At 41.3% G+C, this 22,796-nt stretch overlaps 2 protein-coding genes across 5 annotated transcripts in view; one reads left to right on the top strand and one right to left on the bottom strand.

The window, feature by feature from the left end:
• The window catches only part of AKNAD1 (AKNA domain containing 1), a 45,001-nt gene extending 40,288 nt beyond the window's left edge, over nt 1-4,713 (bottom strand). The window contains exons 1-4 of the mRNA XM_055587099.1: nt 3,712-4,713; nt 1,669-1,708; nt 1,357-1,505; nt 1,196-1,258 (exon numbers count right to left, since the gene is read on the bottom strand). Coding sequence (XP_055443074.1) covers nt 1,196-1,258; nt 1,357-1,505; nt 1,669-1,708; nt 3,712-4,698 — 1,239 coding nt within the window. The 5' untranslated portion in view covers nt 4,699-4,713. The remainder of the gene's footprint in view (nt 1-1,195; nt 1,259-1,356; nt 1,506-1,668; nt 1,709-3,711) is intronic.
• Nucleotides 1-22,796, top strand: part of GPSM2 (G protein signaling modulator 2) — a 112,146-nt gene that overhangs the window by 22,704 nt on the left and 66,646 nt on the right. The window lies entirely within an intron of this gene.

Genomic DNA, 22,796 nt, shown 5'->3' with positions numbered 1-22,796 from the left:
GAGCTCCATCTGGTCAATTATACTGCCACACGGTTCCTCACACTCTCAGCACTGTCTTGCCCCTGTGCCACTGCACCTGCGGATTCCTTTTCCTGGAACACCCCTTTGCCCTACTCCGCCATATTCTTCCTACACTGCCCAGTCCAGAAATCCCTTCCGGGAAGCCTTCCAAGGCCCCCTCCCACTGGTCAGGGTGAGCCTCTTCCGTGCTGCCATTAGCATCATATGTAATCATAGGTAACTCTTCCATGCTGCATGTTACTTGTGGATTTACTGGTCTGTTGTTCCCAGGAGTCTATAATTCACTTGGAAAAGGGACTGTTTCTTTGTCTTCAAATTCCTGATGCCTGATGCAGAGTCTGAGCCATAGGGAGTATCCCACAAATGTTGTTGAATGAATGTGAGTTATTTACTTCATATGATGAAAGAATAATGAACTGTGTGTCTTAGCATTTGAATCTTCCCTAGTTTTTTGTCTGTGTCTGGCTTCTGAAGCACAGCCTGTCCTGACCTTTGCCCGTGTCCTTTGTGTCAGGACATCTGACCACCCATCTCGCTGCTGATCCAGTGGCCTAAACTACAACTTCAGCTTCACACATCCCTGGTTCTAGTGGTCTCAGCTTTGCCCCATTGCCATGCTTCACCTCTCTTCATACGACTCTGACACTGATGAACGAGGCTATGGGTTCCAATGTAAAGTAGTGATTTGATGAAATGTGACAAAAAGCAAGGATGTAAAAGCCAAAGATTTTGATCTGAAAAGCATGTATTCAAGATTGACTTTAAGGTTTTTCAAGTTTTATAGATTGAGTTTGCAGATACTGGCAATTTTTATAGCCTGTGTCCCCCAGGCCCATCAAATCTGGCTGTGCTTGCCCTTTACAATAGCTGACATATTGTTTTCCTGAACCTACCATGGTTTCTGATTTATTATGGGATGACTGCTGAGGAAAAACAGCCATACAGATCCCCCTGAGAAGGAAAAGGGGCTAAATATATATTGAAATAGAAAGCTCTACTCTCTTTTAGTCCTTGTAAGACAAAGATAGCTCAATCTTCAGCAAAATTTTTCTTACCAGAACATTCCTACCCTCACCAGTGTAGAGAAAATATGATGCTATAAAGTCATTTATGTCATATTTTTGCATGTCAAATTCCCTAATAAAGATTTTTGAAATGTGATAAAATTCATTACCAGCCTTCTGTGTTGAAAATGATAGGGAGAATCCTGTGCTATGCATTTGGAAAATTCTTGTACCTGCAGTGAAAAAAAATGCAATATTTCATTAAGGGCCTGATGTCTTATATTTGAATTTGGTTACTTCTATTTTTCATAATAAGCTTTAAAAGTATTACTTTAGCCTTCAGTTGATCAGTCTGTTCTTTTAACTTCTGACACATCTGCTTCCCCTGGGATATCTTTTGAAATATGTAAGAAGAACTCAAGGAAGGGTCTTCCTGAGAAGTCGATGGCAAGTTAGAGAGACTTGGCTCAGATTCTATTCCTATATAAGAAAGAATACATTTTGGCTACCATTCATCTCAACTGCATTGCAGTTTTGTTAATTACCGAAAACAGAAGTCTGTGGCAATCACCACCATTCGCTATTAAAAAAATCTCTTTTCAAAAGGTATATCTAAGTCAAAGAGGTTTAAAAATGCTAGTACCTGCGAGATGTTCTTGGTGGATATGTACTGTGGGCTCCATCTGCACAATGAAAAGATAAGAAAACATTACTGTTGATATTAACCAACGACACCATTATGCAGGATGTGTTCTGGTCATCATGGAGGCCACCCAGGGTTATGTCAAGAGCTGAGGCCCTGATGCCAAGGTTGAATTCCACTCTGACATTTATCTGCCGGATGACCCAGAGCAATTACATCATTGCTATAAACCTCAAATTCCTCAGCAATAAAACAGGGATAGTAACAGAACCTACTTCATAGTGTCATGATGAGAATTAAATGTTACCATAGTGTCTGGCACATGGTAAACATTCAATATATGTTAGCTGTTACTGTTATCATGTTTGATACTATTATATGGAATACTCAAACCCTTCTCCTACAGGTCGACCACAAGCTCCACCAGGGCAGGGACCTCTGTTAGTCTCGTCACTGACTCTGTTTCTAGGGCTCTAACACCAGATACATGGTGGCTAGTGTCTGGGAGCAAGGTAGTGACTTCACACAGGACATTCCCTTTTCTACTCACCACAGGCTAACTGGATAAGAGTTCAAATTCCAGAGTGATTCACCTTGATCGTCTTCCCATTGTTCCCAACACACACAGCTCACAAACACACTAGAGACAGAGAGCCAATGTTGTGGTCAAACTAGACTGTGGTTATTAGGAATATCTCGGGTATATGATGGCTATGGAAACTACAGAGCCCAGTTCTCCAACTTGAATGGACAGGACAAGAGAAAAGAAGATGCCCCACTTCAGACTCCCATTACCAGAGACAGATGAACTTGATATTCGTTCTGCCCCTACTGCCCACAGGGCCCTGAGAACTGTGCCCACCCAAGAGTGTTCTTCTGCAAGCAGAATGAGGAATGTTGAGGCTTCCCAGTGTCACAGGGGTACAGATTTCTCTAAGACTGAGAGAAGCATCCTGCTCAAGGCCGAGTGGGCTGCTGACTCCAGGTGTGTGTGTGTGTGTGTATGTGTGTGTGTGTTGCAAGGCATAAGGGAGGTTCTATTCAAATTCCCCAAAAGTTTCAATTAAAAGAAAAGGTGGATGAAGGGGTAGAAATAGAGACAGGCAGAGTGTGTTCAGGCAGGGTGCCCTTCATAGACTGCTTAAAAGAAAAATCATACAGTCCTGGAAAAGTGCCGGAGAACTAAAGTGTTTACTTTGATCATTAATGTAAATTTTTTAACTATGGAACCTCAAATAGTCAATGAGATCCTCAGCCTCAGCATTTGGGAAGGTGGGTGGAAGGATGGAAAGATGGGGAAAGGGGAAAAAGTATAAATTAAATGTTAACAAAATGTTGTGTTAAATAGTTACCAGTATAAAATCTTGAAATGTGTTATCAAAGATCATAATTCAAGTTAGCATTCATAACCAAGGGCATAATATATGCAAACACCTGGCCAGGCCTCTGGGGGAATTGGATGATGGAAAGATGAAGACGAGGCAGCTGCCTCCAGAGCCTTGAAATCTAGTCGAAGGAACAGATGTTTGGAAATCGTAATGATGCAAGGAGACTGAGATAAGCTCTGACAGAATATTTAAGAAACACGGGTGCAAAAGACTGGCTGTGGGATTCTGAAAAGTCCTACAGCCAGTGTGGAGTTGAAGGAGACCATGAAAATGAGCAGGGGTTTGATAAGCAGAGGTGGGATGTTCCTGGTAAGGCAGGAGCTCAGAGAAGGTGGGGCCAGCCCACTAATAGGATGAGTCCTGGGGGAGGGGAGCTGAGTTCAGAAGGCTAGGATGACAGGAAACATGGGGAGATGCAAATTCCTGGTTGAAGAATTTGGATTTTATTCTGTGTTATTGTTAGTTCAGTTCCAGATTCTTCTCATGAGGACACCCACTGAGCTCCTGAGAGGTCAGGGTACCAGACTGGAACTAGAATTCAGAACCTCAGAACTACAACTTAGTTCTATGCACCTTCTGAGGACCCACACTCATACGGATGAGCAGCGGTCCTGGGGGGGGGGGGGGGTGTTTCCTGAAGACTGCTTTCACTCACCTCTACTGGCTGTGAAGGTTGAGTAATTTCCCACTTCTGCTCTTGTTTTTCAACATAATTTGATCTAGATGTGCTTTCTGAAATATCTTGCCCAACAGCTGACTTATCTCTCAATTTAGGAGAAAAGCTGGCTTGTGGATCTGTTATAAGTGGTTTGTCAATTGTGTAATTTTTAGGAATCTTCACTCTGGAAGCAACCTTAGAGAAATTAGAGAACCAGTAATAAACCTGACTATGGCCATATTTGAACTTGTTGCCAGAGCTTGCTTTTTCAGCCTGTTTCTGAGGTGTCTGCCATAGGCAACTTTTTTGTTTATCACATAGACTCTTGATTTTAGATAGAAAATTTGAATTTTCCTCATGGTTGCTTTCTCCAGCAGCCACTGACTCATCTGAATCAGAGGTGTTTTCTTCTGTCATGGTCAGAAAACAACTGGGCTTATTGCTATTTTCATCATCGCTTTTGGAGTTGAGTAGGTCAGTGAGTTCTGAGGATTGTTCTGTCGGCCAAGAATTCTTAATGTGCCACACAATGATATTTTTAATAATAGCTTCATCAAAGCTGTCATTATTAGAGATCTCTGGGAGAGTTTCACAATTAATGCCTTGATCTTTGGAGAATTCTTCTTTGCAAAGGTGATGGAGTAAAATATCAGAAATGTTTGACTTTGAAGCGTCTTCCTGATTAGCTGAAATAGGAAGATATATGGCACATTGATTCTCTTTATCACATGTTTTGCTGACAGCATTTTCAGTCATTTTATCCAAAGTCATGGTCATATCTGCCTCTTGGCAAGTCTCTCTATATGTAGCCTTTTCTTGAGACTCATCTTCTGTTAAGTTCATTTGATTTGAGACCTCAAGGATGTCATATCTTGAGGTAAGATTATAACCATGGTATATCTTAACTTGGGAGAAACCCTCATCATAAGGCAAATCCTCCTGTTGCTTAGAAGTTGTGTCTTCCAGGAAATAGGCTTTGTCCATGTGTGTGCAGCCTGACCTCCTTTATCAGTTGCTCCTGATCTTGATGTTCTTAATTATAGCAATAGGTCTTCTGGTTTTCATTAATTGTCTTCACTGTGTGTCTTCATCTGTGCAAAATGAAAAGAACATCATTGTTAAATATTATTTATGTAATGTATGAAACTATGCTTATCAAAGTGGATGCAGATCATTTTTATGCAGATCAAAGTGGATGTCTTCCATTTAGAGAAATGCAGTTATAAACTCACGTGAAGGCTGAAAGCTCTGCCAAGAGGAACTGATCCTAAATATTACATTAACATAATTGATGGTATATAAGCAAGGAATTAGAAAGGAGGTAGGGCTAAATATTTTGTTCATTAAACTTTGAGGGAGACAATGGTTTTCAGTTAATGACCAAATGTTTATCAACTTCTCTTAGGAAGTGCTAATTGAAATTTGTGCTCCCAAAATAGCAGCTTGGGATGCAAGTAAGGGATTGATTTTTTTTTTTTTTTTTTAAAGTACCATGGCTGTCCTTTGTCCACGTACCACTGATAAGCCTCTGTGTGTGGAACTGAGAGCTGAATCAGCTCAAACAAACCACCGACTTTCAGTGTTTTAGTGCTTTTTCATCTGTCTCCCCCTAGACATTCTGGTCCCATTCTTCTGGTTTTCCCTCGTATGTTGGCGAAAGGCAGAGAATGACTGACAGAAATATGAACAAGGAACAAAAAGGTCTTTTGAACACCTGGAGGCTAGTCTGCCTTCAAGCATATTCCTCTTCTGATTAGAATCCAGACAGACCCAGTTCAAGAGGCTGCCTTGCTCTGAGAAGAACTTATGGTTGCCAGAGAGGAAGAATGGGGGGAAGGGGGAGTTAGGGAGTTTAGGATCAACTTGCACACACTGCTATATTTTAAATGGATAACCAACAAGGTCCTACTGTGTAGCACAGGGAACTCTGCTCAGTGTTCTGTGGCAGCCTAGATGGGAGGGGAGTTTGGGGGAGACTAGATACATGTGTGTGGACGGCTGAGTCCCTTTGCTGTCCACCTGAAGCTATCACAACGCTGTTAATCAGCTATACTTCAATATAAAATAAAAAGTTTTTTTAAAAGTCTGCAAATAGCCAATGTTGACAAGGATGTGGAGAACACTTCACCTAGTGCCATTAGTGGGAATGTAAATTGGTGCAGCCACTATGGAAAACAGTCTGGAGGTTCCTCAAAAACCTATAAATATAACTACCATATGATCCAGCAATTCCATTTTGGGGTATATATCTGAAGATAAAATATCAATTCAAAAAGATAAATGAACCCCAAACTTCATAGCAGCATTATTTACAAGAACCAAGATGTGGAAGCAACCCAGGTGTCAACAAATGAATAGATATTTAAGATATGGTGTATATATATATATACATATATGTCTATATAGATCTATAGATACATATATATAGGCTCAGACAGTTAACAAATCTGCCTACAATACAGGAGACCCAGGTTCAATCCCTGGGTCAGGAAGATCCCCTGGAGAAGGGAATGGTAACCCACTCTAGTATTCTTGCCTGAGGAATTCCATGGACAGAGGAGCCTGGTGGGCTACAGTTCATGGGCTCGCAAAGAGTCAGACACGACCAAGTGACTAACACACACAATACACAGTGGAATATTAGCCGTAAAAGTTAAATTCTACTTTTTTCAACAACACGGATGGACATAGAGTTTATTGTATTTAATGAAACAAGTCAAAGATAACTTATCATTTATATGTAGAATCTAAAAAATGAAACAAAACAGAAACAAACTCACATATATAGAAAATAATCTAGTGATTATCAGTAAGGAGAGAAAGGGAAAGGGTCAAATTAGCAGTGAGAACTAAGAGTCACCAACTACTGTGTATAAAATAAATAAGTTACAAGGATCTGTTATACAGCACAGCAAATACAGCCAATATATTATGATAACTTTAAATGGAATATTATGTGTAAAAATAATTAATTACTATGTTATATGCCTGAAGCTCAGAGAAGGCAATGGCACCCCACTCCAGTACTCTTGCCTAGAAAATCCCATGGGTGGAGGAGCCTGGAAGGCTGCAGTCCGTGGGGTCACTGAGGGTCAGACACAACTGAGCAATTTCACTTTCACTTTTCACATTCATGCATTGGAGAAGGAAATGGCAACCCACTCCAGTGTTCTTGCCTGGAGAATCCCAGGGACAGGAGAGCCTGGTGGGTTGTCATCTATGGAGTTGCACAGAGTCAGACATGACTGAAGTGACTTAGCAGCAGCAGCAGCAGCAGCAGCAGCATGCCTGAAGCTAAAATAAATTTGTAACTCAACAGCAACGAAGAAGAGTCTGAGCAGTCCTGTCAAGCTGCCAGAGTCTGGTGGTAGTAGCACGTCTTAGGGATACTCCTGAAAATGTTCAGAGCAAAACCAGCTGCCATTTGGTATGAGTCTTTTATTCTTCTGGGGAGCTTCCCTAGTGGCTCATATGGTAAAAAAATCTGCCTGCAATGCAGGAGACCTGGATTCAATCCCTGGGTCAGGAAGAGCCCCTGGAGAAGGGATTGGCTACCCACTCCAGTATTCTTTTTATTTTTAATCTATTTATTATTGGCCATGGTGGGTCTTCACTGATATGCGGCTTTCTCTAGCTGTGGTGAGCAAGGTCTTCTCTTCACTGCGGTGTGGGCTTCTCACTGTGGTGGCTTCTCTCGTGCCCGAGCACGGGCTCTCGGGCACAGGGCTTCAGTAGTTGCAGCCAGCAGGCTCACTGGTTGTGGCTCATGGCCTTAGTTGCTGCATGGCATGTGGCATCTTCCCGGACCTGGTATCAAACCAATGTCTTTTGCATTGCAAGGCTGATTCTTAACCACTGGACCACCAGGGAAGCCCCCACTCCAGTGTTCTTGCCTGGAGAATTCCATGGACAGAGGAGCCTGGCGGACTACAGTCCATGGGATCACAAAGAGCCAGACCCAACTGAGTGACTAACACTTTCACTGTATTCTTTTAAATAAAATTGAAAGCATCCATTTAAATATCTCTTCTTGATTTATAAACTTTTGGGACAACTTTATAGAAGTAGTCAAATTGCCTCCAGTTTTAGCTGGAGTAACTGAAGCTCTGAGTCAACTAAGAGGCCACAACCACTGGCTGGCCTCCCTTGCCCATATAATGACGGGGTTGGAGAAGCAGATCTCTGAGGTCTTCTCCCCCATCTAAATTTTTATGAGTCTATAACTTGTGCTTTATTTATATAACCTAAAAGGCTAAAGGAATATGTTTGACCAAAAAAAGTGAGCTAAATTCTCTAAGGGGAAAAAAAAAGGACTAAAAATAAAATGTGGTAAAGATATCTATTAAAACATTGTACGAAATTTTGAATTTATAGATAGGTGTCAATGTTAGAGTATTCAAAGAAACATATTTTGTTTAAAGAGAGAAATAGAAAGAAAGAAAAAGAACCATCATCATCATGGCAGGATTACTTTAGCAATCTAACATTTACTGTAAAGTGAGGTGTATGAACAGAATTACAGGCTACTGCAACTGAACTTGAAGAACAAGGGAAATGCTTCCCAGGAAGGTCAAAAGCACGGAGGGAAAGTAGGGTTTGGGAGACCAGGATTTGAATTCTGGCTTCTCTACTCATTAGCTCTATGCCATCAGGCAAGTTACTTCACTTTTCTGAGTTTTAGTTTCCTCTTCTGAAAAATAAGAATAATAATCCCTAGGTCACAGGATTGCTAGATGAACGTGAGGTAAGGTATATAAAGTTCTGGCATAGTGTTTGGCACGGAGTGAGCAATCAATAAGGGTAGTTTAAAAATGAAAAACAGACCCAGTCTCAGTGTTGAGTGCTGAAGAATGCCCAGTACAAAAAGCTAAGTACTCTATCTGTGGCATATTGGCAGGATAAAGGAAGAAATGGCCTAATGAGACATGACCTCTATAGGGGTCTCAAAACTACTTTAAAAAAATCTACCTTTAAGTGAGTTTATTGTTTGAGGATGAAAACCAATCCAAAATAATTTTAGATTAAGCATTGTCTAAATTACCCTGATAACTCAGTGGTAAAGAATCTGCCTACCAATGCAGGAGACACAGGTTTGACTCCTGGGTCAGGAAGATCCCCCAGAGAAGGAAATAACAACCCACTCCAGTATTCTTGCTGGGAAATCCCATGGACAGAGGAGCCTGGCAGGCTACAGTCCATGGGGTCACAGAGTCAGACACGACTTAGTGACTGAACAACAGCAACAAAGTTTATGCCTTCAGTGTATACTAGCTTGCATATGCCCGTCTCAGACGCCTCAGCCCGCCCTTCCCTGCCTCCCCTGCCTCCCCTCAGCAACCGCAAGTCTGTCCTCCATGTCGTGAGTCTGCTTCTGTTTCATAAATATGTTAATTTGTGTCATATTTTAGATTCCACGTGTAAGTGATATCACATGATATTTGTCTTTCTCTTTCTGACTTACTTCACTTAGTATGATCATCTCTAGGGCCAACCAGGTTGCTGCATATAGCATTATTTCATTTATGGCTGAGTAGTATTCCACTGTATATATGCACTATATCTTCTTTATACATTTATCTGTCAGTGGACATTTGGGTTGTTTCTGTGTCTTGATTACTGTGAATAGTGGTGCTATGAACATAAGGGTTCGTGTATGGAAGATGTCATATATACATATATATGTACACATATGTATATAATAAAGACTGAATCCTGCCATATACATATGTATATAACAAGAAAGAATGACAATGACATCCTGCCATTTACCATAACATTAACGGACCTTGAGCACGTTATGCTTAGTGAAATAAGTCAGACAGAAAAAGGCAAGTCCTGTATGATATAACTTATATGTGGAATCTAAAAAGGCCAAATTCATACAAACGAAGAGTAGAATGGTGATTACCAGAGGGTGGCGGATGGAGGGTAAGACATATGTTGTTTAACGGTACAAACTTGCAACAAGCCATAAGTAAGCCCTAGAGATCTAAAGTAAAGTATAAGGAATACAGACGACAATATTATAATCATCAAACTTTCTAAGAGACTAGAACTTAATTATTCCAACCACTAAATAAATGATAATTATGTAACATGATGGAGGTCTAATTATCACTACAATGGTGATCTAGTTATCACTACAATATATAAATGTATCAAATTAACATATACCTTAAAATTATACTTTGTTATATGTCAAAATATTTCAATTTTTAAAAGTTGTCTAATTTTTGAGAGGGAGAGCATCTTTAAATCCCTACAAAGAAAAGAAAAGAAAGATGAATTCTAAGATTTGCAGGACTTTTCATGACCCAAACTGTGGCCCCCAAACTCATTCTCATACCTTCTTTGTATCCTGAGGTGCTCATTGCTGAGCTCCAAGCCTTTCTTGCTGGAAAAGACCCTTTGTTAGCCAGATCCTAATTTCTAAGATATCATTCTGCTTAAACTGATAAAATTTATTTTTTGCTATGACTCTTAAGGAAAATGAAGAGCAACCACCAAGAGAAGCTAGAGGCCTGAGAAACTCTCCCATTACACACAGGAAAGCAGCTTCTGTAATTACCACCATTATTTTTGTGTCTGCTGGCAAGATTTTAAAAGGATGTTTTTCTGCCAAAGGACAAGCTATATCCTTAGAATTGTAAAGGGCCCCTTACAGGTAGCTGGGAGGAAGTGGACCATCTTCCCATATCAGTATTCAGCTCTGTCTTGAAATCCAAAGGCATATCCAAGAGTTTCTGATCAGAACCCAACAGAACATTTCTCTAGAACCCAATTTGATTTACTGAGTTCAGGCGAACCTGTGTGGGGCCATGGCTGCTTTTGCAGCTATCCCAACCATTATGTGCTCATCAATAGCTCACAAATCACCCTCCGAGTGAACACTTTGAGCAAACGCAGCCGGCACCTCACAGTGACCTGGCCCTGAGGAAACAGCTCGGTCATCCCCTAATAGGGATGAACAGCAGAGTGCTCACCATGCTGACATCTATTCCCTGCGTGGTTTACTTTATTATGAAGTCTGGATTTGGTGCCCAAGTGCTGGCCTGACCTCACTAATATCTCTAGTTTAAGAGAAGATAGCCATGGCTGGGATGACTGTTAATCTGATGAAATCAACTAAGAATGTCTATAGATGGAAAAACCAAGACTCCTTAGTGATGGAGTCCAAAGATGGTCAGGGAATCGTTTCTGGCTGGTAGGTGATGTTTGTTCTATTTACTAGACCCATTTAGTGGTAATACAGATGTTACACACGATGTTATATATCAGAGGACTGTTTTCATCTTTGAAGAAAAACTGTGGGGCCATGTGGCTGTGTCAGTCTCTTAACCTCATCCCCATTACCCTCTGTGTTTAGACCTCTGCTAGCCTCTATCAGGGTGTATCTGGCCCAGAGGCAGAGGAAAAACAGGCATTCTCACCACCAACACTTCCCTGCCTCCTTCCACTAAGGAACTTACCACTCAAATCCTGAACCCCACTCTTCCAAGATCCACCCTACTGACTGGAATGAAAATAAGAGCTGAGTGTTGGAGGCAATGATGCAATAATCCAAAATCTTCTTACTTCTCTATATGTGTGTTGTTAAGAATGTGCTTAAATTACAGTTAGGAGCTTTAAGTACAAGATCCAATGATACTTTGAACCCATAAATCAATACTCTCTAAGTCTTCAAACAACACATGTTGCCATCAACACAAAGCGATAAGATGACAGCAGAAGCAAAAGAAACTCACCTCCATCCTGGGATCTCTAGACATCAAGTAGTGAGCTGCTTGAAGGATCTTGCAATACAGACGAGCAATCCTGTTATTCTAAATCGTCTTTCTTCTTTCCTCAATAGTTGAAAGTTGGCTGCAATTGAATAACAGAACAAAGTCTGAGCTTCAAAATCATGCCACGTCTGGGTCCCTTTGACTGTAAGAAATCAGCTTTGAAGACTACGTGAGGAGCCTCTGATGTGATCTAAGCTTGTCATTTTTCGTTGTCTTTTAAAAGCATTCAAAAATACTTAGACTCTGTTTTAATTTTCAAACTTTCTCTATTCCTAGCTCAAGATTTCTATTTACCCAAAGCAAATAGGAGATATCTTGGAATAGTATATCCCAGACCACGCCTGGGATAGGTCAGGTAGTCATGGATTTTGTATCCAATGTATGGTGTTTCTAGATTAAAATATTTTCAAAGGTAATGTGATACAAGGCTCCCCACTGCTATCACTGCATTTGATTATGCTCTGGTAGTCCTTATCCGCTAACTCTATCTCAGAAATGTGGAGTGCTCATGAATGCAGTGTCTGTGGCTGTAACCACACACCATCCCACATGGTGTCTGGCTTCATCTTGCTATTGTCAAATGGCAGAAGGAGAACACTGCGAAGGAGCAGCAGACCAACCCAGTCCTCCCCTGAGAGCTGATGTATTATTCATAGTCAGTCTTGGTGGTGTGGGCCTTCCATGAGTGCATGTGAATTTGATGACCAGCTGCTACAAGTTATTTATCCTGAAACTATTTTAAAAGAACAAAAAAAAAAAATCCTTTGAAACTGAGCAAACCAGTATCTGCAGAAGCTTCCCGTTGGTGTTTACCGGTAGCCTTTGCTTGTTTTTCTTGCCCCTTATGGGTGAGCACTGTCTTTTTATCTAATTTTCCCATTGACATAGCCATGTAATCATCATAGACTGTTGTTGATTTGTAAACAATGGACTTTTGCTGTGCTTTCAGAATATTTAGAAAACTCTTGCCAGCTGATTTTCTAAAGATAATTCTCATGACAAATTTTAAAACATACTTGATTTAAAGAAGTATAATATTTTACAAAATATCTCATGCTTTCCCTAGACTTTCTAGCTGTAGTTTGGCAACCTCTACCTAGAGATAAAGAAGGGCCAGAATATTTTAAGAAAATTCTTTATCATTTGTTTAAAGACTTAGCCTTCTTTCCCCCACCTTCCACCTACTTTCTAAAGGAAGAAAATTCACTTGAAATTATAAATGTTTTAAAGAATAAAATGTCAAATACATTATGTACTGATGCTTGATCTACACTCCTCAAAATAATTTCTGAAAGTTATGATTTTGATGAAAAGTAAAACCTTACATTTAAAAAAATCTAAAGTATGAATACCAAAATCTCTATGTGGTAGGATTACAGGTAAATTTTATTCTCTTAATAGAGCAGTTCCTTCATTCCTTCTCTAGGGGATCTTCCCAACCAAACCCAGGTCTCCCTCATTGCAGACAGATTCTTTATCATCTGAGCCACCAGGGAAGCCCTTCATTTATTAAACAGATACTTATTGAAAGTACCTCGTAGGTGCAACGAACTATGCTAGGTCCTGGACTGAAAAGCAAGTGTAGAAAATGGTTGGATATGTAGATTTTGGTCCATGACTGAGCTTGTAGCTAGACTCTGTTACTTATTAGCTGTGCAACTTTGGACAAGATGCTTAACTTCTCTGTTCCTCAGTTTGTCCTCTGTAAAAAGGTGACATTAATAGCACAAGTAGGGTTGTGAGGATCGTGGGAGGTTTTTTTTTTAATCATCACTTACATAGCACTTATGTGCCTTATGCTGCTCTAAGCACTTTACAAATATTAATTCATTAATTGCATGCAAAAGATTTAGAATATTTTGTGTTATAAATGGTGATAAGTACTCTGAAAGATAGGAAAAGAATGTAAGAAAGGAAAACTTTCCTGAGATAAGATAGGCCGGGAAGAACTCTCTGAGAACATACTTTTCAGACTGGAGCCTGAAGGATGCAAAAGCAGCCATGCAGAGAGCTGGGGCAGAGTGTTCTGGGCACAGGGGAAATGTACCCAAAGACTAGAAGGTGAAAAAAACTCTGTGTGTTGGGGAAGCTGAAAGGACCTAGCGTGGGTGATGAAAGTGAAGATGAAAGAAATGGATGTTTTCAAGACATAAGACATATTTGGGAGGAAAAATCAACAGAACCCAGCACTGTGCTTGTGAAGGTAGTTGAAGGTGAAGGAGGAATTCATCATGACTCCTTGGTCATGCTTTCTTATATTTCCACGTATTTTATAATAAAGATCATTTGAATCAATAAGGAAATGACCCCAAAGAGCAAGGGACATGAATTCACAGAAAATGAAATATACCTGGCATTGAAAATGAGGAAAACATGATTATCTAAACAGATAAAAAGTGATCACCCTGACTGGAGCCTGTTGTTCTGTGGTTTAAACATACTTGTAGTCACACAACATTTCTGAGTACTTAGGATAGGTGTCAGAGAAGGCAATGGCACCCCACTCCAGAACTCTTGCCTGGAAAATCCCATGGATGGAGGAGCCTGGTGGGCTGCAGTCCATGGGGTCGCTAAGAGTTGGGCACGACTGAGCGACTTCACTTTGACTTTTCACTTTCATGCATTGGAGAAGGAAATGGCAACCCACTCCAGTGTTCTTGCCTGGAGAATCCCAGGGACGGGGGAGCCTGGTGGGCTGCCATCTCTGGGGTCGCACAGAGTCGGACACAACTGAAGTGACTTAGCAGCAGCAGCAGCAGCAGCAGGATAAGTGTCTATACCTCACACAGACACTTCAGGGGACAGCAGGATTTGAGTTTGAATCTTAGATCTGCCACTCTCTATACTCACAATTTTGGACAATTGACTTCTCTGAATCTTATTTTCCCATTTTGTAACTCTACCTCAAACTGCTAAGTCACTTCAGCTGTGTCCGACTCTGTGCGACCCCAGAGATGGCAGCCCACCAGGCTCCCCCGTCCCTGGGATTCTCCAGGCAAGAACACTGGAGTGGGTTGCCATTTCTTTCTCCAATGCATGAAAGTGAAAAGTGAAAGTGAAGTCGCTCTGTCGTGCCCGACTCTCAGCAACCCCATGGACTGCAGCCTTCCAGGCTCCTCCGTCCATGGGATTTTCCAAGCAAGAGTACTGGAGTGGGGTGCCATTGCCTTCTCCAACCTCAAAGGATTAATGTAAGAACAAAGTAAGATAATATGTTTGCTTTGTCCAGTGTCTGTCATGTAGTATGTCCCCCAAAAGGTAGCCATTACTATGGAACAAAGTCCTTAGCTGTACAAATCCTCCTCTACCCTCACACCCATCCTGATGAACCAGTTATATACCTGGAAATCCATCCAGATAGCAAGGCTCTCTAACTCACTGTAGCACGTTGGGGCTGGATTGTGCTTAGTTTAGCTTTCAGGCATGCATAGAGTTCAGAACACTGTGTGGCACATAATGTCTGATAAATGCTAGCTGAAAAATATTGTTTATTGTTACATAAATATCTCTTTCAGTACTTCAAAATTTTAGCTTTTTAAACCGATCTGTATTGCATTATCTAAGAGATAAGAATTTGACATTTAAATCTGTTAAAAACTAAACCCTTGTAGAAAAATAATAGCACTATTTCCCTTACCCTTTTCTTATACTAATTAAAAGCACAAAGCTTTTATTTCTAAAAAATATTTATTTTTGGCTGTGCTGCATGAGGGCTTTTTCTGGCTGCCAGGAGTGGGGGCTACTCTCTAGGTGGAGTGCACGGCTTCTCATCACAGAGGCTTCTCTTGTCGTGGAGCACAGGCTTTAGCGCGCTGGTGCGGTGGTTGCGGCTCACGGGCTTAGTTTCACTAAGGCCTGTGGGATCTTCCTGCACCAGGAATAGAACCCTTGTCCCATGCATTGGCAGGCAGACTCTTAACCACAGGAACACCAGGGAAGCTCATAAAGCTCTTCAAATAGTTCTCAATTAGACTTCCCCCAAGTAAAGTAAATATTGCCTAATCCAATGCTAAAATGCCAACCTGTATTGGGCAGTTTTAGTTGCTATATTAAAATACTGGAAGTGACACCATATACAAAGTAAATAATACTCAACATTTAGCTTTTTATGATAAGCTTGTGTAGGCTTGAAAAGTGAAAAATGTTAGTTAATTAAGACTCACAACACTCAGGTGACATATCTTGTCACCCTCTCAAGCAACATCATTATCTCAGAAATGGAACTTTAGTATAGTGCTGAACCATTTAGGACAGAAAATAATTACCTACTCAAAAGATAACAGAACTTTGCATCTAAATAATACTTTTTAATCAAGAGTATCTAGCCACATTACAAACTCTAAGAGACTTCATAAACACTCTTGGAGATTTAACAGGTATCTTCCTTTAACCTCATGGAATAGGTTGAAGGAGAAGAAGCAGTTTAGCCAAAATTCACAGCACATCATTAGCAAGAGAATTGAGTTTCTTCAATCAAGTTAGGTGGGAAGTAAAGAAAAAGATTATTTATTGAGGGTGTACTGTGTGCTGGGCCCTCTGTGTATGTTGCTGTTCAGTTGCTAAGTCATGTCTCTCTGCGAACCCATGGATGCAGCACGCTAGTCTCCCCCGTCATTCACTGTCTTCCGGGGTTTTCTCAAATTCATGTCCATTGAGTTGGTGATGCTACTTAGCCATATCCTCTGCAGCTCCCTTCTTTTGCCTTCAATCTTTTCCAGCTTCAGGGTCTTTTACAATGAGTCAGCTCTTCACGTCAGGTGGCTGAAGTACTGGAACTTCAGCTTTAGCATCAGTCCCTCCAATAAATATTCAGGGTTGATTGCCTTCAGGACTGACTGTTTTGATCTCCTTGCGGTCCAAGGGACACTCAAGAGTCTTCTCCAGCACCATAACTAGAAAGCATCAATTCTTCAGTGCTCAGCCTTCTTTATGGTACAACTCTCACATCCATACATGACTGCTGGAAAAACCATAGCTTTGACTAGACAGATCTTTGTCGGCAAAGTGATGTCTCTGCTTTTTAATATGCTGTCCAGGTTTGTCATAGCTTTCCTTCTAAGAAGCAAGCGTCTTTTAATTTCATGGCTGCAGTCACCATCCACAGTGATTTTGGAGCCCCCCAAAATAAAATCTGTCACTGCTTCCACTTTTCCCCCTCTATTTGCATGAAGTAATGGGACTAGATGCCATGATCTTAGTTTTTTGAATGTTGAGTTTTAAGCCAGCTTTATCACTCTCCTCTTTCACCTTTATCAAGAGGCTCTTTAGTTCCTCTTCACTTGTGTCTGAGGTTATTGATATGTCTCCTGGCAATCTTGATTCTAGCTTGTGATTCATCCAGCCAAGAATTTCCCATGGTATACACTGCATGTAAGTTAAATAAGCAGGGTGACAATATACAGCCTTGTCGTACTTCTTTCCCAATTTTGAACCAGTTAGTTGTTCTACGTCCAGTTCTAAATGCTGCTTCTTGACCCACATACAAGTTTCTCACAAGACAGATAAGGTGGTCTGGTATTCCCATTTCTTGAAGAATTTTCCACAATTTGTTGTGATCCACACAAAGGCTTTAGTTTAGTCAATGAAGCAGAAGTAGATATTTTTCTGGAATTCTCTTGCTTTTTCTATGATCCAACGGATGTTGGCAGTTGATCTCTGGTTCCTCTGCCCCAACTCAAACATCTGGAAGTTCTCAGTTCACGTGTTGTTGAAGCCCAGCTTGAAGGATTTTGAGCATAACCTTACTAGCATGTGAAATATCATTTGTGTATATCATCTCATCAATTCTTTCTATGCCCCCCCAAAGATGAATACTGCATCTCCCCTCCTTTAGGATGAGGAAATGAGCTCAGAGGAGCAGCTGTGATATGTCAGTCTGATTCCAAATCCAACCTGCTTCCATTCCTATTAGACCACGTGTCACAAAATGGAAGAGAAAAGAGAAGTGGTCAGATCCAGCATTAAAAAAAATTTTTTTTAACATGAATTAGCCATACGCATATATAGTCCCCTCCCTCTTGAACCTCCCTCCTACGTCCCACCCTTTCCCCCACCCTCTAGGTTGTTACAGAGAGACTGGGGGTTTTTTAAAACAGGATTGGTATTTGTATCAGTTTCCTATTGCTGCTATAACAAATTTTCACAAATGCAGTGGCTAAAAGCAACAAAAATTTCTTTTGATTCTAGAGGACAGAAGTCCAAGAATAGGTTTCTCTGGGCTAAAATCAAGGTCAGCAGGCTGTATTCCTTCTACAGGCTCTAGGGGGGAATCCATTCCATTGCCTTTCCCAGCTTCTTAAGGCTATCTACATTCCTTGGCCTGTGACCCCTTCCTCTATCTTCAAAGCCAACATCAAAGCATCTTCAGTCTCTTTTTTACTTTGTTCCTCCTGCCTCCCTCTTCCCTTACAAGGACCCCCGTGATTACAAAAGGACCCCACTCAGATAACCCAAGATAGTCTTCTCACCTCAAAAGCCCTATCTTAATCACATTTATAAAATCCCTTTTGACATGTAAAGTAGTATTTTCAAGGTTCTAGGGACAAGGATGTGGACATATTTTGGTTCCATTATTTTGTTTATTACAGCACTCTTATATTTGGGAGAATTCTTAGAAAACTAGGGTCTATGCGTCGTCATCTCTTCCTCAAGCAGTATCTCCTAGTTCCAGGGGGGATTATTATCCCCAAAGCACCTACTAATGTGAAGCAAATTTGTTATCCCATGGAGCAGATTTGTGGAGATACAGTAAATACTGTAGGGGGGCATAGCTCAAAGTGGAAAGTGTTTTAAAAAAATAAAAAATGATAACTATTGATACATGAAATCACATGGATGAATCTCAAAATAATGATGCTATTTGAAAGAAGCAGGGCTTCACAGGTGGCATTAGTAGTAAAGAATCCCTCTGCCAATGCAGGAGATGTAAAAGACTCAGGTTCAATCCCTGGGTTGGGAAGATCCCCTAGAGGAGGGCATGGCAACCCATTCCAGTATTCTTGCCTGGAGAATCCCTGTGGACAGAGGAGCCTGGTAGGCTACAGTCCATGGGGTTGCAAAGAGTCTGACATGACTGAGCATCTGAGCACCAGCACCAGACCAAAATTAAAAAAAAGAGTACATATTTATATAAAATTCTACAGAAAGCAAACTAATCTATGGTGACAGAAAGCATATCAGTGGTTGCCTGGGTTTGAGATGGAGGTTGGGGGAGGGATTTCCAAGGAGCATGAGGAAGCTTTTATGGATGAATATGATGACTGTATCGATAGTTTCATAAATGTGTATGTATGTCATATAAACACGAAATTTAACAAACTGCACTCAAAGTGTGTGCTGTTTATTGTCAGCTATACCTCAATAAAGCTGTTTAAAAAGTTCATGAAAAGAAACTTTAAAATCTACCAAGGCACACAGGAACTTCATAAATGAGGTTATAGAGTCAAAGAGAAACTGTGTCACACTGACATGACCTTGCGTATATAGCGCTTTAGAAAAAATTTTTAAAAAGTTTAGTGAGTGAATGAATGATTGAACAGATTTTCTGGAAGCTGTATTTTATTTTTTATTGTTTTTTGGTCATGATGTATGGCATGTGGAATCTTATTTTCCCGACTGGGGATTGAACCTGTATTCCCTGCATTGGAAGTGTGGAGTCTTAACTACTGGACTGGCAGGGAAGTCCCTAGAAAACGTAAACATCTCATTCAGATGTTGTCATTTCAGGATGATTGAAAATTTGTAAGTATACCACATTTAGGAGTTTATTTTGCATGTTCTCTCAGCTCCTAATCATGGCATGTGAGGCCCTTGGTGAACTGTGGCTGCCCCTCTCTCCAACCGGTCTTCCTGCCACACCTCAACTTGAAATTCATGCTTCAACAATGCCAAGCTCTTTACAGCTGCCAAGCTCACTGGGTATATTATGTCTCCATAAAATGTGCTGCTGCCTCCTCAACCTGTAAAATGTCCATCCTCCCTGGCCTTGTGGGCCAGGAGAGGTCATCACTTCCTCCTCTGCCTCCTCTGTCCCTTGTGTAAGCTTTGTCTGTCACTAGCCTATCTGTACTCCCAACCTTGATACATAGCAGACTCCACAGTTACTGCATGGAATTAAAATGCCCCCAGGAGACTTCCCCTGTGATTCAGTAGCTAAGATTCCATACTTGCAATGCAGGGGGCCTGGATTCCATCCTTGGTCAGGGAACTAAGAGTTCTACATGCCACAACTAAAGATCCCACATGCTGCAACTAAGACCTGGCAGAGCCAAATAAATAAATAATTTAAAAAAAAAAACACACCCAATATGTCATAGAGACAAACATCAGCACCATTAGCATGTCTGTAGGAAGGACATCTAGCAGAAGAGGAGTTTGGATGTTGAGAGAGGAAAGGATAAAGAAGTCATGAAGTTGGTGGCAATGATTCTTGCAGCCCAAATTAGAGAAAAATCTTCTCAGTGAGAGGCAGAACTACTCAGGAGGTTTCAGAAATGTGTGGGGTATTTTGGGTCATCATAGTGCCTGGTCTAGGGGGGAAAAATTTCCTGCTGGCATTTTTTATCTGGAAAAGTGAAGTCGCTCAGTCGTGTCCGACTCTTGGCAACCCCATGGACTGTAGCCTACCAGGCTCCTCCATCTATGGAATTTTCCAGGCAAGAGTACTGGAGTGGGTTGCCATTTCCTTCTCCAGGGGATCTTTCCCAAGCCAGGGATCAAAGCTGGGTCTCCCACAGTACAGGCAGACGCTTTACTGTCTGAGCCACCAGGGAAGCCCTTATTACCTGGAGACCAGTCTGAAAGAAAGGGACAGAGCCGTCTTGTACCTAGATCAGTCACATCCAGTGCCGATAGGGCCTTCGTTAAGAAACACTACTCCAAAGGCAAAAAAGTGTTTTCTTGGTGAAGACTGAAAATACTCCTGTTCCTTAGTGCTTTGGGTCAGAGTGAAACGATTTAGTGAAGGACAGGATCCTCTCCCCCAGCTACAAGCACTCACTTTCCTTGGCCCCGGTCTGCCTCACGGACTGCTGAGCTCCACTCTGCCCTCATACCCCCTGCACTTCATTTCTTCCGCTCCTCCAACAGCCCCGCCTCCTTTCCACCATGGGGACTTCCCTTCGTGCTGTTCACTCTACTTAAAAAGTGTCTGTCCCACCTTTCTTCTTTCCACCTGCTTCTTTCTTTTTTAAAAGAATCTTTATTCTGTACTGGAGCATAGTTGATTAACAATGTATGTTAGTTTCAGGTGTACAGCAAAGAGACTCAGTTATACATATATATTCAAATTCTTTCCCCATTTAGATTATTACAGAATATTGAGCAGCGTTCCCTGTGCTATACAGTAGGTTTTTCTACCTGCATATTTCTTACTGGTCTCTTAGCATTCCTCTTCCTCCAGAACCTTCCCTCATGTCCTGTAGTAGTTCTGGTTCACGTGATATGAGGCTTCAGAGCACTCTGTTTGAAACCATTTGGGTGGTGTTTCCGTGGCTCCCAAGAGCTCTGGTACTGTAGTCCTTTATGTCTCAGTGTGGATAAAATTCAGTGAGAGGTAAAGTGATCGATAAGAAGTGATCTATTAGAATTGGATGCTTGAGAGGCTTAGAAGCAGTCTTTTTCACAATCCAAGGAAAAGTAGGGAGGGGGAGAAAAACTCTTTCTTGAGTAGACATCATGCTTCCATTATCAGCTCCTCCTCTAGGTTGAGCAGGAGAGTTTTCTTGTCTCTTCATGGTCAAGCTAGGTCCACAAATTGTTTTTTATGTATTCAGAGGGCATGTCCTAGGGATCATTAACTTATTGAGCTCACTGGGCAGGATGTGCCTCTCATGCCACCATCATTTCATGGTTTGGCGGCATGTCTTGTGCCTCTGCTGCCTCGTTTTGTTGCTTAGCAAACCTGCTTGGTTGTGTGTGCCTCTCTCGAGTAATCATTAACTTACAGGGTCTCCCATAATTTTTCTACTTACAGTCCCCTAGTGGGATTAACTATGTAATCACCTACTTTATCCCTTTACTCTCTCCCTCTCATGTGTATCTCTTTAATGAAATTTATCACAATTATGAAATATTGGTGGAAGAAAGATGGGGAGTGAGGAGGAAGAGGGGAAGGAAGGAGAAAGACCCATTTGGCTGTTTGATAAGAGGGGAAAGAGCACACATGTTAAAAAAAAAAAAAGACTCAGCTCACTCCTTGTTAATTGAGGACCTTGACTAACTTTTCTAAATGATCGGAACCTTGGTTTTCTCATTCACAATATGAGGATAAAGGGTATTTGTGGGGATTAAATGAGGTAAGTATAGAGAATGGCTTGCTCAGAGTCCAACACATGGGGAGGTGCTCAATGACTGTCCAGTCTTCTTTCCTCTTCCTCCTCTTCCCTAGTGGAAGGACATATACATATTGAAATTTAATTGAGAAAGTTGGACTTAAAAGTTAGCCTTTATACCTTGCATGACAGAGTGGAGATATCTCTAAGCCACCTAAACAGGTTCAAGGGACTCGGAGAACTCATGAATGTCTTAAAGCCTGATGGTCAGTGTTACAGCCTAACAGCAGACCTGGAGGCTGCCGGTTGGCAAAGCAATCAGTCAAGTGCTCTTACTTCACATGGTGCCATGTGTGAAAGAAGCTGCACAATGAAACTACTGGGCAGCTGGTGGGCAGTTGTAATCGGCTGTGAATAGAAGCAATGAAGGGAATTTACAGACACTAAGGTGGAGTCATCTCACACCCTAGTAAAGTAATGTTCAAAATTCTCCAAGCCAGGCTTCAGCAATACGTGAACCGTGAACTTCCTGATGCTCAAGCTGGTTTTAGAAAAGGCAGAGGAACCAGGGATCAAATTGCCAACATCTGCTGGATCATGGAAAAAGCAAGAGAGTTCCAGAAAAACATCTATTTCTGCTTTATTGACTATGCCAAAGCCTTTGACTGTGTGGATCACAATAAACTGTGGAAAATTCTGAAAGAGATGGGAATACCAGACCACCTGACCTGCCTCTTGAGAAACATATATGCAGGTCAGGAAGCAACAGTTAGAACTGGACATGGAACAACAGACTGGTTCCAAATAGGAAAAGGAGTCTGTCAAGGCTGTATATTGTCACCCTGCTTATTGGACTTCTATGCAGAGTACATCATGAGAAACGCTGGGCTGGAAGAAGCACAAGCTGAAATCAAGATTGCGGGGAGAAATATCAATAACCTCAGATATGCAGATGATACCACCCTTATGGCAGAAAGTGAAGAGGAACTCAAAAACCCCTTGATGAAAGTGAAAGAGGAGAGTGAAA

The sequence above is a fragment of the Bubalus kerabau genome, chromosome 6 (genome assembly GCF_029407905.1).
Source record: "Bubalus kerabau isolate K-KA32 ecotype Philippines breed swamp buffalo chromosome 6, PCC_UOA_SB_1v2, whole genome shotgun sequence".
NCBI classification, from domain to species: Eukaryota; Metazoa; Chordata; class Mammalia; order Artiodactyla; family Bovidae; genus Bubalus; species Bubalus kerabau.
The sequence above is the reverse complement of the archived record's forward strand: the minus strand, read 5'-3'. Positions and strand labels throughout refer to the sequence as shown.